The following is an 18,345-nucleotide window of genomic DNA, read 5'->3' on the forward strand; positions in this document are numbered from 1 at the left end:
CCAGAAGGTGGAGGCCAGCATGAACCTGCCTGCACTCGGAGTTCTGCCCTGTGGCCTAACAACTTGATGTAAGCAAACTGTCTTCTGAAGGATGGTGTTTTATATAAACAGTTCAGACGAATCCAGCATTCTGTTCCATAATATAGGTCTTGTCTTAGTACAAAGTATGTCTCCCAAAATTTTGAGTAAAACTGATACTTCGAAAAGCTATGATTTTCCTACATGGCGCCTAGACTATGAGAATCCCAGTTTAGAAACACATTCTCAGTGGATTGTTTAATACCATCTCTACTCAAAACTCAAGCATCTAAAGTTAAATAAGGTGGAGAACCACACAAATGAAAGAAACCTGCTCACACCTGGCAAACTGATTTGTGTGTGCTTAATTACTTCTGCTCTGACATCTCAAAAGCATTACTAAGGGAATCAGCAAGAGAAAAAAAAGAAGCAAGTTGGCCTCATAAGCCATGAGGTCCAGACGTTCATCATCTATATTTCTCTTTCAGCAAACCACTAACTAACAAGCCTGTCTAAACATACTTCTCTCTCCAACATTTTCAAACTTTTATCATTTTCAAAAAATGTCTTTTCCTTTGCTTTCTATAGCCAGCCATTGCGAGCAAAGCACTCCTGACCTTCTAGCAAAAATGCTCTGAAATGTCAGTCTGTTACATAAAAAGACCAGTGTAACCAACTTAAGTCTTTCCCTTCACACTAAACAGGAAATCATGCTGAAATAAAACAATATCTAGATGGGTGGAGAAACTTAAAGTGATTACATTTCCACTCACAGCAGCAGGAGACCACCCATCTCCCCTCCTCCCCCCCACGTCACACAATTCCTTCACTCTATCTTCATGCTTAAAAGAAAACCACACTTAGTGTCAGAAACACGGCTTTGGAAGGCAAGCACTACGAATGAGTCAGCACCTGTACTCTTGCCCCTGACATTTGACCTTGCACTTCCCTGCTTGTATGTCCGGATCCGCTGCTAAACGGTGAGATCCTGGAGGGCAGGAGTCCTTGCTTCGGGCTCATCTTTGCATCTCCAGTCTCTGGCTCAATGAGAGTGTGTTGAAACGTCCATTTCTGACTATTAAGTGGACTGCCCTTCGTTTTTCATTTCTAAGGTGAATCAAAGGTCTCCCTGTTTGGACTACGTTCACATGCTTTCTTCACTAAGAATAAGGTGAGGAGTTCGGTGTGGGTACAGCAGTGTGCAACACTAGCAACTAGTAATATCGGCTAAGTGGAAATGGGGGGAAGGCGCCAAGATTAAGAGGCTGATCACTAAGCCTGCCATTTTGCCAAATGAACAGTAATGTAAACTTATCACTGATAGGGGAGATGGGTTGTAGGAAACTCTGGGTCCCATTTCAAATGAGATAATAAAGGAAAATTTAACAAAAATATATCAGGCACCTAGTAAGAGCACCTATTCCTGTTAGTTATTATTGTTCTGCCTGTACCTTCTGGATACATTCTTGCCTTTGAGAATGCCTCAGCTTTGCTTCTTTATCTCCCCTCACCATGAAACCCTAGGATCAATGACATGACATAGTGTTTGTAAAGTGTTTTGAAATCCCTGAAGTGTTATAATCAACCCAAGTACCATTTTATTTATGTAAACGGTGTCTACCCAGCGAGTCCACTTAAATATCTGGGATTGGGAACCTCTGTCTCATAAGGCTTAATAAATGATTCCCTCTGGCTCTAAAAGCAAGTACTTTTTCAATGACAATGGGAGGGAAAGCAGAGGAATTACTCTGTGACATCTGTTGTGTAACGTTCTTCGGATGGCGCATCTCGATAAATGCATGAGAGTCCTTGGAGAGTTACTGCACACAGTGAAGAGAGAGTGGTAAAAATCCCAGTATCTCTGAAAAGGAAGGGAAGGCAGGTTATAGTCAGAAAAGCCCCCCAGTTGCCATCCAAAGAAATCAACAATGATGATTTTAGGCCTGATTTTCTACATAATGGCAGCTTTCTAGGGTCTCTGATAGCAAGACAGATACTTTTCGGTACTTGCATTGCAGTCTGGAAGTACTTTATAGTGAAAACCAGAGGAAGTGAATTGATTCTTTACCTCCAAGTCATCATCAGGGATAGCCCGTTTCCACTTTACATTCCACTTGATGTGTTCGTAGGCATTGACTACAACTTCGATTGCTTTGGGACAGGAATGGCAAGCCTGTATCACCTGCAGATGAAGCAGAGTTCCGTTTATTTAATGTACATATATGATTCAGTCATTCCACTCACAGAGACTTCATGAATGTATTGACCTATTGGGCTCCTTGGAATGCTGAAATGCTTTTGAGAAGGCTCATGACTTTAAGTATCCACACACAGCCAGCCTCCATGGCGGATGGAAGGATTAATAACATCAGACTAATTTCCTTCACCATCCAGATAAGAGAAAAAAGTTCTAACAAAGAAGGTGGGAGCCTGCTGAGATGCATGCCCTGCCCTTACAGCACTCACACCTCCCAACAGCCTCTGTGACCACCAGAAGACCTCTCGCTCCTTTCTGCCAAGATGGCCCTATCTCTGGAAATCCTTCGGGTGTGGCCTATTTTCATTTCAAAGTGACCCAGCTGGCTCTTCAATGTGACCTACAACTGGTCCACAAGAAACCTGTATCTCTGTCCCTTCAGCAGCAGCAAAAGCACTCATGATTCCTAATTTTGTCACCTTCATTTCCTTTGCCAACAGGCAAGCAGCTTCTGCCATGGACTTTCTCCTTTACATTTTCTCATCATGGGTTATACATCAATTTCATTTTTCCCTTGAACGTATCAAGCTCCCTGCAGAGTTCTCTGAAAGCCTCTCTCACTGGACGTGAGATGAGGAGGAAGCCCCCAACACTACAATTGTAAAGAAGGTATGTCTTTACTTAACTTTCTCCAAAGAAATTTCTCCCTTATTTCCAAGTCCTTCTCAATCTCAACCTATTGTCATTGGGGAAGAGGTCACAAAACTTCCTATTTCTAGTTTTCCTGACCTCCTTTACCAGTCCTTCATAGGTGGTCTGGTATTGCATTTTTCAATGTGCTAGTAAATACCTAACGTCTTGCCAAAACCGGTTTGGCTCAGTGGATAGAGCGTCAGCCTGCGGACTGAAAGGTCCCAGGTTCGATTCCGGTCAAGGGCATGTACCTTGGTTGCGGGCACATCCCCAGTAGGGGGTGTGCAAGAGGCAGCTGATCAATGTTTCTCTCTCATCGATGTTTCTAACTCTCTATCCCTCTCTCTTCCTCTCTGTAAGAAATTAATAAAATATATTTAAAAAAAAAATACCTAACGTCTTGGGTCCCTGGGCAAAACTGAGACAGAGAGATTTTAAATTTAATACCAGTGTGTATGTGTGTGTGTGTGTGTGTGTGTGTGTGTGTGTGTGTGTCCCCAGATCACCTGATTGGAGGTCAATCTGAATGGAGGGTCCATGTCGGGGAGCAAAAGATAAGAGCAAGTAAGATAGAGGCAGTGGACAGTACACCTGGAATGCCAGTCTGAGGAGCGAGGTATTGACTTAACAGGCAAAAGGAGGTTATTACATATTCTTGACAAAAAAAAGGGTTATATTCAACCAATTCGTTGCATTGGTAAGCCTTCTTGGGCACTCTGTTAGCACTATGGCACTAATTCTGAAAAGTTCATGACCTGCTTTTTGTCATTAAGGAGTTTGCAACCTACTTGAGGAGAAAAGATATAGATATTTGAAGTTGGAGAGCAATATAAGCCAGTAAATAATAAGGGACTATGATGAAGATCATTAAGTGTCCCTTGAACTCCATGAGCAAAGCACACAGTAGAAAAACAAGGATATCAGGGAATGCCGGAAACCGAACATTGAGACATTGGAAGTTAAATGTGAAAAGGGAATCCGGAATGCTTTGGTCAACCTTAATCACTCTGAATGGTCAGAGCTAGTCACTCATTGTTTAGTTGAGACATTGGTAGTTAAAGCAACTCTCACCTGTTAATCATATGTAAATTTTTGCTGATTGTCTATTATTGGATTTTCCTGCCTAAAGGATATGGGTGTATCTCAGAACCCCAATAAAAAGGATGGCAAAGGCCAGAGCAGTGGGTAGTCCTCCCACTAGAGGTGGGCTCCCGCCTGGCCCCCCATTTACCCAAATTGATTCTTTTCTAGCTTCTTTTCATTTTGATTGCGGCCTTCTCCAGAAACCGGACCTGAACGGGAACCCTGAAACATGCGGGACGTGATAAGGGACCCCACAGTGAAGAGAGCAGGGAAGAGGCTGAATGGGATGCACCCAATGGCTTCTCAGCTGGTCTCACTGTTAATCATGAGAATGAAGGGTAAGTGAAACTTTGAGAAAGAATCCGGGCTTAATGACTAATCAGATATCAGGAATAAAGAATGCAACTTTGACGTTTGAGAGCAAGGAATGAGGAAATTGGAAGGTCAGACTAATTTGGAGATGGGCAGATGAGGAGCAGGAGAATATTTCATATGCAGTGTCTTCATGGCAGTCAAACATGTACACGGTAGATGCTGCTATACAGGCAAGGTGAAGATGGAGATTTTTGTACCATCAGAGAATGTGCTGGCTAAACCTATGAGGCTCAATAATACTATACGTAAGTATAAATGGAAAAGATAGAGGACCATGGTATGAGGAATTTGAAGCTAGCAACATGAGGTCACTGAGTGTATGGTTGGGAAGAAATGGGCAGTAACATCCTTATATCGTGTTTCCACCATACAGACACCATAGATGCAAATAACATCAACAGTATAGATATGTAGAGTAAAATAATTAAGAGCTAACAGGTTTTGAATATTTATTACCTTTGTTTTTAGTATACTTTATTTGTTGGTGTATATGATTTAAGTTTGCACAATGCTTGTGCTTAACAATAAGCTTACAAAATTTAACCATCAGCTCTCATGAGCTACTGTGAGCCAATGCCAGCATACAGCTGCTTTTGGTTGTGCCTGCCTTTAAGAAGCACAGTCATAAGCCATTGAAACTAAATGTATATATTAAAGCTCCAAACCAGTGAAAGCATTAGAATCATCCTGTCCAGTGTCTGGGTCCAAATAAGCACTGCTGGAGGCTAAAACCAACAGTAGTTAGCATAAATGCAAAAAGACCCATTGTAAGGCCAATGGATTTTGATATTCAGCAGGGCTGAAGATCAGCATAATATTGTCCTGCTGTGGGCTCAATGGCTGAAGGCAATTCCTTAACCTGATAATCAATCCTTTTACTGTTTACCAAACTTTACCTTTGATATGCCTGTATGCATTCCTAAAGGGCAAATGTGTATTCAGGTGAATAAAAGCTGACAGGTCCAGGTTTTCAGAGAGCTTCTCCACTAGCGAGAGGTTTCCAGCCTGGCCCCCCATGCCTTCTAAATTCATATTTCTTGTCTAGTGTTTCCATTTGTGCACAGCCCCTTCTCCAGATCCTGAACCCTAGCTGTAAATGGATGCAGCAAAGCACAACATGTTTAATGAGAGGTTCCATTCACATACATATTCTGGGCACAGAGCACAAAGCTAAGCTGCTGAGCATGACTTTTTTAGCCAGGTCTAAACAAATAAAGAATAATCCGCTATCATCAACCCATAGCGGGTATGCAGATGGGCTTGAGCCAGAGATCCATTGCTATGGGACTTCTGAAGAGACAGTATTTCTGAGTCTACAGAAAGTGTAACTCAAAGGATTTCTATCTGGGTACATTGCTATCAGGGTAGGCAGGTAATTGTCCAGGATCTTGATCTTGGAAAACTCAGGCAAATAGGCCTGATTTTTTTTTTTTTTCTGTAGCTGAGATGAGGATGGCATATATGTAGCTCTATGCAAAAGAGACAGAGAAAACTTGAGGCTGACTAATTGCTTTAAACACTAGTTATAAACTACGATCATAGTATCATAGAATGTTAGGGTTGCAAGGAACCCTAGAGATTATCCCATCCCCCTAATTTGGAGATAAGGAAATTGAAACCCAGAGAGGTCCAAATTAAGAGGAAGCATAGTCTTGTGTTTTCTTCATCTGAGTTTAGTGCTCTTTCAAGTACATTCTCATGATCTTATTTTAATCCTTAGGTAATGACTGGTGAAATAAATGATTGAGGACACAAATCCCATTGCAGAGACTTTTAAAACAAGAGAGACTATCTTCCACAATTATTTTAGGTTGGGCCTTTGTCACTGCAAAGATGTTGCTAGTGATATAAAAATAACATCCATCCAGACCTCCATACACATTGTTCTCTAAAGACCTCCAGACGCATCCCTTCTGGAAGAATGAGCCATGGTGAGAAGTATGTTGGTAATTACTTCAGTAACCCAAAATAAAGATTTAAATTTAAGAGTTACCAGTACAGGGATGATAGCTGAAATTAATCCAAGGCCTGAATCAAGCATCTACTTATACTGGAATTATGAAAACAAAAAAGCATGAAGAAGTCAGAAAGCTTATAATGAGGCTCTGCACATGGCTTAGTTGTCCACTCAGAAAACTGAGCTCTATGCTCTGCATCAATTTCCCAGGCCACACTCATTCTTCATGAAAGCCACACTGGATATATTTAAAGACAGAGTGCCCACACCCCAACACAGGTACTTTGTCCCTAGGACTTCCTTACCTCTCCCTTCTTGCCAACACTGAGGACACAGAACAGATGTGGATGAAAGTTACTCTCCCCTTACAACGTATTACCTACTTCTCAACGAGGGTTTCCAGATTTAGCAAATAAAAATAACAAAGGCTGTCCAATTAAATTTGAATTTCAGATAGACAACAAAGAATTTTTAGTATAAGTATATCCCAAATGTTGCATGGTCCACATTTATATTAAAAATTACTTATACTTAAAAAAAAATTACTTATACTTTATCTGAAATTCAGATTAACTGAGCATCCTGTTTTTTTCTCCGGCAACCCTATTCCCAGCCCCTATTCAGGAAGTGTTCAGACTAAGTTATGGATACAGGAACGGACTTCATTCACAGGTCAGGAGCCTCACTTCACACATTTGGTGCTTCAATTTGCACCTGGCCTACTCCCATATATCACAGGGAGATAACTTCTCCCTTTTCATTAAAGTAAAAAAAAAAAAAATCAAATAGTTCTTAACCTTCAGTCTTTAGATGCACAGACTCCAAAAGCTCCCACTGCTGTCATTAGGTTTTGCTGACACAGATGGCGAAGTTTTCTGCTAACAGAAGACAGGGCCCGAGGCAGGAAAGGCTCCTTAAGCCTGACAACCCTTCAGCTATCTTCACTGGCAGGTCGGCTTCTTACAGGACTAAGACAGCTAGGCACACCTTCTTTAGGCCTCAGTAATTATTTCACAAAGCAATAACAACAACACAAAAGACCCTTAAGAGACAGCAAACTCTAAATCATCACTAGATGCCGACTCCTGGGAACCTTGACCACCACAGGAGAAAGGACTGGTCTGGTGGACCTAGAAGCGAGAAGCTTCTGCTGTTTTTTTTCCTGTCTGAGAAACAGAAGGTGCCCCGTGAACTTCACCTTCTGTGTGTCTCTAGTCATCCTTCATGGAAGAACAATTGGTCAAAAGAGCTCTTTATTCAGTGGTGGCAACTGGAGAGACTTTTAGATACTTTTTGCCTCATCATTCTACACCTAAAAATATAGATTATAGAACAGATTCAAGATAAATCTCCTGTCATCCTTCCAAGGCAAGTGGCACCTCTTAAGTCACTTCAGGAAAAAAATTCTAAAGCTACTTCTGCCCTTTTATGTTAATATATTTGTGTGCAGAAAGGTACTTTATAATTAAAGAGACGTCTTGTACCCTGGGCATCATATACAGCACTGTTCAACAGCAGAAATCATCCTTACCTCCCCAAACCCTCACATACCTTTCCCTCCCCTAGAAAAATGTCTTTCTTGCCCTACCTGAAAACCCAATCTTGGCTCCCTGGGGTGTCACTGCTTTTTGAATTATGCTGAGAGGAAAAAAAATCAAATGTCCTTTTGTACCCTGGGAAGCAATTGCAGACCATATAATTCTTTCCCCCACCTTATGTAATTTATACATTGGCTTTCGGTGAAATACACCCTCTGCAAATGTGCTTTGTATTTGGAAGACAGCATCTTCAGCTCTCTGACCTTGTTCCTTGTAAATAAGGAAACAGAATTCCCCATCCACAAGAGAACAAATCACTTTATCTTCTGTATAAATGAGTCAGTCATTTACTTGTTGTAAAGATGACTTTCTCTTTGGAAAGTTGGGCTGGGTAGTAGTTGTTCTAAATCACTGTGAAGAATCTGCATAGTACCAGTAAATTGAATAGTTTTTCTTCAGTTTTCCTTTGGAAAGGGGCCAGTTCTCTTTTACTGTTGGGTAAGGACAAAATGTTTATAATACCAGTCATCCACCAGTGGCCAACTCTATCCTAAATCACTTTAGTGTATGGCCAAACTAGAGGAACACAGAGGAGCAAAACAGAACTGAATAAGAACATGCTAATGATGGATCAAGTGTTCCTTGGCACACATAACTGTGTGCCTATTTCACAGGCTAGAGGAGCCATCAAGACTAAAGGAAAGACTCTTGCACTGGACCAAGTGTTCATTTTGGAAAGAGGAGAAAAGGAAACAATTTTGTTGAGGAGCATTACCAGGGTCAATGATGTCCATGATGGACTTACATACTCCTTAGACCAGGGGTCCTCAAACTTTTTAAAGAGGGGGCCAGTTCACTGTCCCTCAGACCGTTGGAGGGCCGGACTATAGTTTAAAAAAAACTATGAACCAATTCCTATGCACAATGCACATATCTTATTTTGAAGTAAAAAAAAACAAAACGGCAAAAACACCCGCATGTGGCCCGCGGGCCGTAGTTTGAGGACGCCTGCCTTAGACAATCCTGAAAAGTTGATATTTTTACCTTCATTTTTCAGATGAGAACATTGGAATCTAAGAGATTGAGGAGCTTGTTCAGAACCCATACAGCTAGTAAATGGCCAAGCCAAAACTCATGCCCCTGGTCACTAAGCTGCTGCCCCTAATCCTTCTCGTTGGTCCCTCTCAGAGGACTGCTTTTGTGAAGAGGACCTGGGGCCTTCCTCACATTCACAAGACTTCTTTCTGGAGGACAGAAACTCTGTTTAAAGGCTCATTCTCCCTAATCTGGCTCTTGAAGGAGAATGAGGAGAGGGTCTTTTAGTTGCTCAGAGACCTGTTTCATCCACAATCAACCAGCAGTGAGTTTCAGAATAAAGCTCAGCATTTAGTCTCTAGACAGTCTCATATGTTGTCTCTCCTAGTTGGAAAGGCCCCTGTGAGTAAACCACACCCAGAAGCACTGATTCCACTACTCAGTGGACATGTAGTAATAACAATATGTATAACCATCATTTGTTCACTGCATCTTGCTTCCTATACCATAATCATGATGAAGACTCCCAAGTTTGTACCTCTGGGCAGGACCTTTCCCTGAACACCAGATTCCTACATCAACCTGCCTACCTGACATCTCCTCCTAGATGAATAGTGGGTATCTTAAGCAAAGCAGAACCTTGATCCTCTCTTCAAATTCAGCTCCACCTGCCTTGCTTCTATCTCAGGAAATGGCCCCTTGATTCTTTCTATTCCTTGGGCAAAATCCTTGAAGTTATCCTTGACTCCTCTCTATTCCTGACGGTCCACAAATAATCAACCAGCAAAACTCATTGACACCCTCTTCAAAACCTGCCCTGAATCTGACCATTTCTTAGCACATTCACCATTTCCACTGTGGGTCTAAGCCACCCTCACTTCTTATCTAGATTATTGCAATACCTTTGCCCCCCTAGAGTTATTCTCCAACAGGCTGTCCAAAGGGTCCTTATGGAATATAAATCAGACTACGCTTCCCAGCTCAAAATTCTTCAGTGGCTTCCTCTCTCCTTCAGAGTGAAAAACCAAGGACATAACCATGGCCTACGAGGCCATACATATGGTCTGTAAACCACCCTCATGTACACCTCTCTGACTTCTCTTCCTCCTTACTCACTCTACTCCCGCCACTCTGGCTTCCTGCTTTTCCTCAAACATGCTTAGCTTTCTCCTACATCACGATCTTTGCCTCTGCTTTTCCTTATACCTCGGCTGGTCTTCCCCCAGTTCAGATAGTCACATGACTTGCTCCTCCATGTCCTTATTTTCTCTAATCACCTTTGTAAAACAGCATATATGTAAACATACAGGTGGAGATGTCAGGTCTTTCTTTTATTTTCTTTACTTTGCTTTATTTTTCTCCATAGCTCCGAACAGATCAGAGTATATTTATTTGTTTGTTATTTTGTTTTGTTTTTTTCCTGTCTCGCATTAGAGAGTATATTCCATGAAGACCTTTATTATTATTATTATTATTATTATTATTATTATTATTATTGCTGTTGTTTATTGTTTTATCTCCAGCTCCTAGAACAATGCCTGGCACATAGTAGGTACTCAGTAAATATTTCTTAAAATAAAATGAATAAATTTGACCACTTACTCTCTGTGACTTTAGGAAAATATCTCAATGCTATTACCTTTTAAATGAAGGTAATGCCCATGCCTATCTCAGAGGTTATTATAAAAATAAAATGAAATCTGTAAAAAGCCAATTGAGAACTCAACAAAGGACATTATCATAACATTATTTTTATTTTTTATTCCTTTTCATCATAATCATTTGAAATTTTCTATAAAAAATTATTATGTTCCAGAACATTGTGAGTATTACATATAATTCTAAAGGAAAAATGACTTAATTGTCCATTGAAATACTGATAAGAAACAAATCCCTTATGAGATTACAAAACTCACTGACATCATATCTACAGCTGAACACTCCCTGGGTTGTCCATGTGAAATTTGCCCTGACTGGGTACACTCCCCTTAAATTCTTTAGTGAAACTTGTCTTCCAATTAAGCCTCACAGTGCAGGACTTCAGATCAGTCTCTGATACTTTACCAATGGAGGAAGTAGAAAATGGCTGTGAACTTAATAAAACTGTCAGCTGGCTTTCTGTGGTCCTACATTATTTAGTTGCTTTATACCTGAAACTCCTCTGCTTCTTGTTAATTTTTTTTTTAGAATGAGTGAGATCCTAGGTATGGTGTTATTTGATTGATTTTAAGGTGAAATGCATTTTGGTTTTCAAGTTAATTACTGTCATCAACCTAATTCCTCTATGGTCATTTACCATGGCATATTAAAATTGTCTCTTTATGTGTTTCTCTCTCCCACTAGATTCTAAGCTACCTGAAAGTAGGTACTATGTCTTAGTCATATCAGCATTGTTAACGTCTGGCCCCTGCTAGCCCATTGGAGATGATCAATAGATTGTTTTTTTAAATAAAGGCTATGCAGTGTGATATTGCAAGAATAGACACTAGACCAAATGATGTAAGGTTGAATCCTGGCACTGCCACTGTGTGAAATCAGGCAAATTGCTTAACTACTCTGTGCCTCCGTTTCCTCCTTTATAGAGTAAGGATCATATTATTGTTCCTCTCCTAGGGTTGTGATAAGAATTAAATTTAAAAATGCAAAATGCTTATAACAGGGTGCTTAATAAATACAATTCACTATATATAATAAATATAATTATTAGTACTCAATAAACATTAGCTTTCACTAAATGCAAAACTGAGTGGCCCATTCATGCCAATTAATTCCAAAGCAGTTTCAGTCATCTTTAGATCAGACATTCTGCTCAAGAGATAGCAAGTGTACGCCTGTCTGACCCCATTCACCTCTCCTGCAGACTGAAAGTGGCTTCTGATCTTTCTCAATTCAGTCCCTCAGGAAGCTACTGCCAGTTCCCTGGTGTTCACCCAAGACATGGAAGATGATCTGCCCCTCTTCTGCTCATTGCCTGCTCTCATTGCATGCGCAAACGGAAGGCCAGGTAGAGGATCAGAGGTAGTTAACCCAAAGATGCAAGCCCCAAGCTTGAGTCGCTTGCGGGAGACACAGGCTCACCTTATGGAACTGTGGCGGGTATATTCGAGCAGCCCCATGGTTCAGGAGTAGCTGGTAGCAGATCTCAGGCTGGGCGGCAGGCCGCACGGAGGTGACCTTCAGCACGTACTGGATGGCCGCACAGCCATTGATGTCCATGAGGTTGGCCTCAGCGCCCGCTTCCAGCATCATGTGCATGAGCACGTGGTCACAGTTCCAGGCTGCCTTGTGGAGCGGAGACTTGAAGTCATCATCCCTGGCGTTGACCTCCGCATGGTAGTCGAGCAGCATGCGGCAGGTGAGGTGGTGCTCCCTGCTGTACTCCTGCTCCTTAAAGCGGAGGGCCCAGTAGGTGGCGATCGCCAGGGGCGTCTCCATGTGGGCGTTCACGCTGTCCACGACGGCCCCGTGCTCCACGTAGAAGGCCACCAGCTCCGAGAGGCCGAAGTGGGCGGCTGTGTGCAAGGGGGTCTCTTCATCCTGGTTGTTGGTCTTCATGTTCACGTTCGCCCCTAGGAAGGGAGATTGAGGAAGCCGATTATTTAAACTTATTTTGACCTTATGCCCAAGGTTCATTAAACAGGACTTTCCCTTTTAACCTCTGACTGCCACGCATTACCCCTGGTGTCCCAATTCTCTTTCTGGGCCCCATGGAAGCCACTCCTTTGACACAACAGTGCCATCTGCTGGACAAGCAGCAAATGCACTAGGGTGGGGCGTCAGGGTGGTGGGAGTGGAGAGCAAAGGATTTCAGGCTGTTTGTTGAGTTTTAGTTCTTACTTTTAGGTGGGTTGGGAAATACAAAGTGGTTCCTATAACTAATCACTTTTAATCAATAAAATAGCAAACATCATTGAAAGTTGATACCGCAATCTTTGAAGCTCATACAAGTAGTTTCAAAAATCATCAGTTTCTTTGAATGTTTCACAAAATCATGTTTTTCTTCTTTCCAAGCAGAAAAGCCTGAAAGTTTGGTCCAGTACTAGAGCCGCCCAAGGCTGTGAGGCTCCCTTGGAATGCAGTTGGGGGGGGGGGGGGGGGGGAGGAAACAACCACCACAAATACTTTGACCTCCAACTAGCCTTAAGGTCATGTATTCCATTGAAAGGGGAGGAAGCCAGTAGTATAATGGAAATACCCATTGAAAGAAAGACAAGCCCAGTGGTGAGGTTTGGTGGTTGAGCATCCACCTAAGAACCAGGCCACCGGTAGATTCCCAGTCAAGTCACATGCCTGGGTTTCCATCTTGGTCCCCAGTTGGAGGCATGCAGGAGGCAGCTGACTGGTGTTTCTCTCTCATCGATGTTTCTATACCTCTCCCTTCCTCTCTCTTAAAATCAATAAAATATTTTTTTTTAAAAAGACAATGGCTGTTAGAAATAAATTTTTAGTACTTGGAAAACTCCTTAGGAATTATTTAATTCAACCCACCTATATAACAGGCCAGGAAACTGATGTGAGTTTTATTTTTCTGATAGGAAATGTTAAGAACTAGAATGGTCAACTTGAAAAGCTGAAATTTTCCTTCTCTGCCTAACTTAAAGGGGTGAACCAAATGACCCTTGGGGGCCTACTATATTATCGATTCTACTGGAAATTTATATAGTTACTTCAAGTATAAATCTTAAGATATTTATTATTATGCCAGCAACAAATATTTATTAAGCACTTAACATGGGCAACATTATGAGCTAAAAGCTTTTCATATGTCGCCTCATGGAATCTTCCTAGTATTTCTTTGCAGTAGGTACAATTTTAAAAAATATATATTTCATTGTTTTTTTACAGAGAGGAAGGGAGAGGGATAGAGAGTTAGAAACATCAATGAGAGAGAAACATCCATCAGCCGCCTCCTGCACACCTCCTACTGGGGATGTGCCCGCAACCAAGGTACATGCCTTTGACTGGAATCGAACCTGGGACCTTTCAGTCCACAGGCCGACACTCTATCCACTGAGCCAAACCAGTTAGGGCAGTAGGTATAATTTTTACCCTAATTTTATAGCTAAAGAAATTTGTACTTAGGCTAATAACCATACCAAGCTAAGAAGTAAAGAGGTTGGAAAACAGACAGCCTGGTCAACCAAAGGACTTGTATGCATGCATATAAGCATAAGCGATGGATGCAGACAACAGGGGGTGAGGGTGAGGGCAGGACTGGGGGGGTGGGGGGACAATGGGGGGGGTACGTACACATTTGTAATACCTTAATCAATAATAATAATAAAACAGACAGCCTGACTTCAAAATCTCTTACCATTGTTGTATTCTTTACACTTCGTTATTTTTCTAGAAAAATTTTCCGTACTTTACTCTCGGTTTTGAAAACTTGAAAGTAGTATAGAAATCATGTTGCATTTTGTTAATTTAAAAATATCTGTTCTCCAAATATTGCTCCTCTATGCCCTTTTTTATGGCATTCTCTGATCATATAGAACATATTTGAGAAAAGCAATACTCCTACAAGTGTGCTCAGTATTCTATACAAAATCAACCCCCAGTGAGGTTTCTGAGGGCACATTGCTCTGTAAACTCTGAGACTGTCAGTAGCCCAACTTGCAGAAAGCAGAATTATAACCAAAGATTGTCATGCATGGAGCCATCTGTGTTCATCAGTATTCTGCCCCAGAGAAGTCCTGGGTCAGGTCTCCTTTTAGGTCAGCCCTTTTTTTCTCTGGAGTGCAAAGCAATGAATAAGAATGTCTTCCCAGAAGCCTTATTCAGGGTCACCGGAAATGCTGGAGAGTTTCCAGTAAGGAAGGGAATCAAAGGGTCAGGATGAAAATTTTACAGGCCAAATCGGAACAAACCACATTCTTTATTTTTAAATGTACTTGGACATTTGTAATTGATCCTTGACCTCTTGGTACAACTAGACAGGCTGCGCAGTTTCCCTTTCTGAATAGAGGGTCCTTATTTTTATAGTATTTGGATTGTGTCTTTGAATGCTTTATATTTCCAGGGAATATGTAAAGTGGGATGATTTGACTACTTTTCTTTTTAAATATATATTTTATTGATTTTTTTACAGAGAGGAAGGGAGAGGGATAGAAGAGTTAGAAACATCGATGAGAGAGAAACATCGATCAGCTGCCTCCTGCACACCCCCCACTGGGGATGTGCCTGCAACCAAGGTACATGCCCTTGACCAGAATCGAACCTGGGACCCTTCAGTCCGCAGGCCGACGCTCTATCCACTGAGCCAAACCGGTTAGGGCAACTATTTTTTAATTCTAGATTTTGGGGAATTTTTAAAAATATATTGTTAATGCAGAAATACAATGCATTAGTGTCCTAGAACTGTTGTGACAAAGTACCACATACTAGGTGGCTTATTTCATAGTTCTGGAGACTACAAGTTCGAAACTAAGATGTGGGCAGGGCTGGCTCTTCCCGCTCCTTCTGAGGGCTTTAAGGGAGAATCTTGTCTCATGCCTTCTCCTAGCTCCATGGTCGGCAAACTGCGGCTCGCGAGCCACAGGCGGCTCTTTGGCCCCTTGAGTGTGGCTCTTCCACAAAATACCACAGCCTGGGTGAGTCTATTTTGAAGAAGTGGCATTAGAAGAAGTTTAAGTTTAAAAAATCTGGCTCTCAAAAGAAATTTCAATCGTTGTACTGTTGATATTTGGCTCTGTTGACTAATGAGTTTGCCGACCACTGTCCTAGCTTGTGGTGATGGCAGGCAATCCTTGGTGTTCGTTGGCTTGTTGATGTCACTCCAAGATGTGCCTCCATCTTCACATGGTGTTCTGTGTCTCTGTGTCTTCACAGGCCTGTCTTCTTATAAGGACACAAGTCCTACTGCAATAGGGGCCCATCTTGCTCCTATCTATCTTAACTAATTACATCTGCAACAACCCTGTCTTCACATACTGAAGTATTAGGGATTAGGACTTCCATATACCTTCTTTTTGAGGGGGGTGGGGAGAGAGCACACAATTCAACCCATAACATGTAACATGCATTAAATAATATATAAAAATACATATGTGCAGTTCAAAAATATTGTAAATAAAGCAATCTCTCATGTAATCATATCACAGGTCAAAAAATTAAACACTGAAGAAGAAGAAGAAGAAGAAGAAGAAGAAGAAGAAGAAGAAGAAGAAGAAGAAGAAGAAGAAGAAGAAATCAAACACTTTCAGACCCAGAGAATCCCTTTCCTATCTATCTTTCTCTATTCAACTCCTCCATCTTGCCAGAGATAATTATTATCCTGACTCTTTTTTTTAAAATCTGTGTTTCTTATTGATTTTTTACAGAGAGGAAGGGAGAGGGATAGAGAGTTAGAAACATCGATGAGAGAGAAACATCGATCAGCTGCCTCCTACACATCCCCTACTGGGGATGTGCCCACAACCAAGGTACATGCCCTTGACTGGAATCGAACCTGGGGTCCTTCAGTCTGCAGACCGACGCTCTATCCACTGAACCAAACTGGTCAGGGCCATTATCCTGACTCTTATGATAATCATGTCTTTGTAATTCTTTATAGTTTACCACCTTTGTTTATATCTCTAAATAAAATAGTTTGATTTCATTCATTTTTAGCTTTATGTAAATGGATTAAAAAGCACGTTCTTTTATGACTTGCTTCTTTCACTCAACATTATATTTGTGAGAATAATTTGTATCGTGGTGTTTAACTCTCCTTTGTTCATTTTATTGTGTTCTACTTCATAGCACGAGTAACCCACAATTCATCCATCCTACTGGTGCTGGGCATTTCCAGTTTCAGGTTATTCCAAATACTGCTGCCAGAGCATTCTTGTAGATTCTCGAACCCTGGGACTTTTGGCAGGGTTTCCCTGAGCTCCATACCTATGAGAGGAATTGCTGGGGCATTGGACAGCCTTAGAGCGTATAAAAAAAGGTGTTGTACCAGTTTCCACTCCCATAAGCCATGAGTGAGGGTTCTTATTGTGCCATATTCTTGTCAACATATGGTATTTTCAGTCTATTTAATTTTAATCAATCTGGTGGATGTGTAGTGACATCTCATTGTGTATGACTGTTTGTTTTCCTAGTTAATAATTCAGTTAGCCATATTTTAATATTTTTATTGACCAACATTGCCTTTTGTTTACTATTATAAACATTTCCATGTTGTCATATAATCATTTTAAATATCATTTAAAAACAACTATATAATATTCCATAGAGTGAGCTTACCTTACTATTGGGTATAAAACTTTTTTTCTAAAAATTTTTGATCTTATGACTAATACTACAATTAATAAATTCTTAAGTAAATTTCAGGATTATTTCCTTGGCATAAATTCCCCCAAAATAGAGTCATTAAGATGAACCATGAACTATTGTAAGGGGCTTAATGAATCATTGCCAAATGTTATAGTTATATATCTTTCATTGATGTGGAAGAGTGCTATTTCATTCACCAGTGTGTGGTTATATATATTTTTAAGTGTTTTGTTAGTTTAGAAGTAAAAAAAAAAAAGGTCTCTTTTTAAAAAATGTGAACTCATTTAACTTTTAGATTTTGAACATTTTTTCTGTAATTATTAACAAGTGGTATTTCTTCTTTGGCTAAATGTCCAAATTTTTGTCCTTTTATATATTGAAGCTTTTCTGTTTTATAATATATATGAGTCCTTCATTAAATTAAGGTGTAATCCTGTGTTTTCATAATTGTTATAAAATTTTAAACCAGTTTACTTGGACTTCCTTAAATACAATGATGCTAAAGAGGAAGAGAGGAACATCGATGTGAGAGCTTAGCATCGATGTGAGAGCTTAACATAGATCAGCTGCCTCCTGCAGGGATCGAGCCTGCAATCCAGTCATGTGCCCTGACCAGGAATCGAACCAGCAACCCTTTGATGCATGGGACAATATCCAACCAACTGACCCACACTGGACAGGGCCAAACAAGTGTGTGTGTGTGTGTGTGTGTGTGTGTGTGTGTGTGTGTGTGTGTTTTAAACATTAGAATGTCCTACTCCTCTTAGAGGTTGCAAAACTATCCAGATTAATTAAAATTCAGTTTTATCATAGATTTTTAAAATGTTTAATATTGGACTCATCTGGAACTTATTTTGGTGTAGACATCAATTTAGGAAGAATTGACAGTCTTACAATATAAAGTCTTTCCAGCCAAAAACATGGTCTGTTTCTCTAAAAGATTTTCTTTCCATTCTGTAAACTTATTACCCCACCCCATTTTTTTTTTTTGCAGTAATTTTCATTCTACAGGAGCAGGGTAAATTATTTCTGAGACAAAGTAGCTTTAAATGAGAGAAGGCCTTTCATGAACCTTTTAATTCATGCAAGATGGTCTCCAGAAGTAGTCTGGAATGGTTGCAAGTGAATGCACTAAAAATTTTCATTTGTACTGTTTAATAAAAAACAAGGACTTTCCAGATTTCACCAGT

General features: G+C 40.7%; 1 protein-coding gene across 1 annotated transcript in view; it reads right to left on the reverse strand.

Annotated features, from left to right (window-relative positions):
* Positions 1 to 848: 848 nt before the first annotated feature.
* The window catches only part of ASB4 (ankyrin repeat and SOCS box containing 4), a 58,083-nt gene continuing 40,586 nt past the window's right edge, over positions 849 to 18,345 (reverse strand). Inside the window, exons 3-5 of the mRNA XM_079786820.1 lie at positions 11,975 to 12,465; positions 2,087 to 2,200; positions 849 to 1,879 (exon numbers count right to left, since the gene is read on the reverse strand). Of these exons, the coding sequence (XP_079642946.1) occupies positions 1,691 to 1,879; positions 2,087 to 2,200; positions 11,975 to 12,465 (794 nt within the window). The 3' untranslated portion in view covers positions 849 to 1,690. The remainder of the gene's footprint in view (positions 1,880 to 2,086; positions 2,201 to 11,974; positions 12,466 to 18,345) is intronic.

Source organism: Cnephaeus nilssonii (assembly GCF_951640355.1).
Source record: "Cnephaeus nilssonii genome assembly, chromosome: 12".
NCBI lineage: Eukaryota > Metazoa > Chordata > Mammalia > Chiroptera > Vespertilionidae > Cnephaeus > Cnephaeus nilssonii.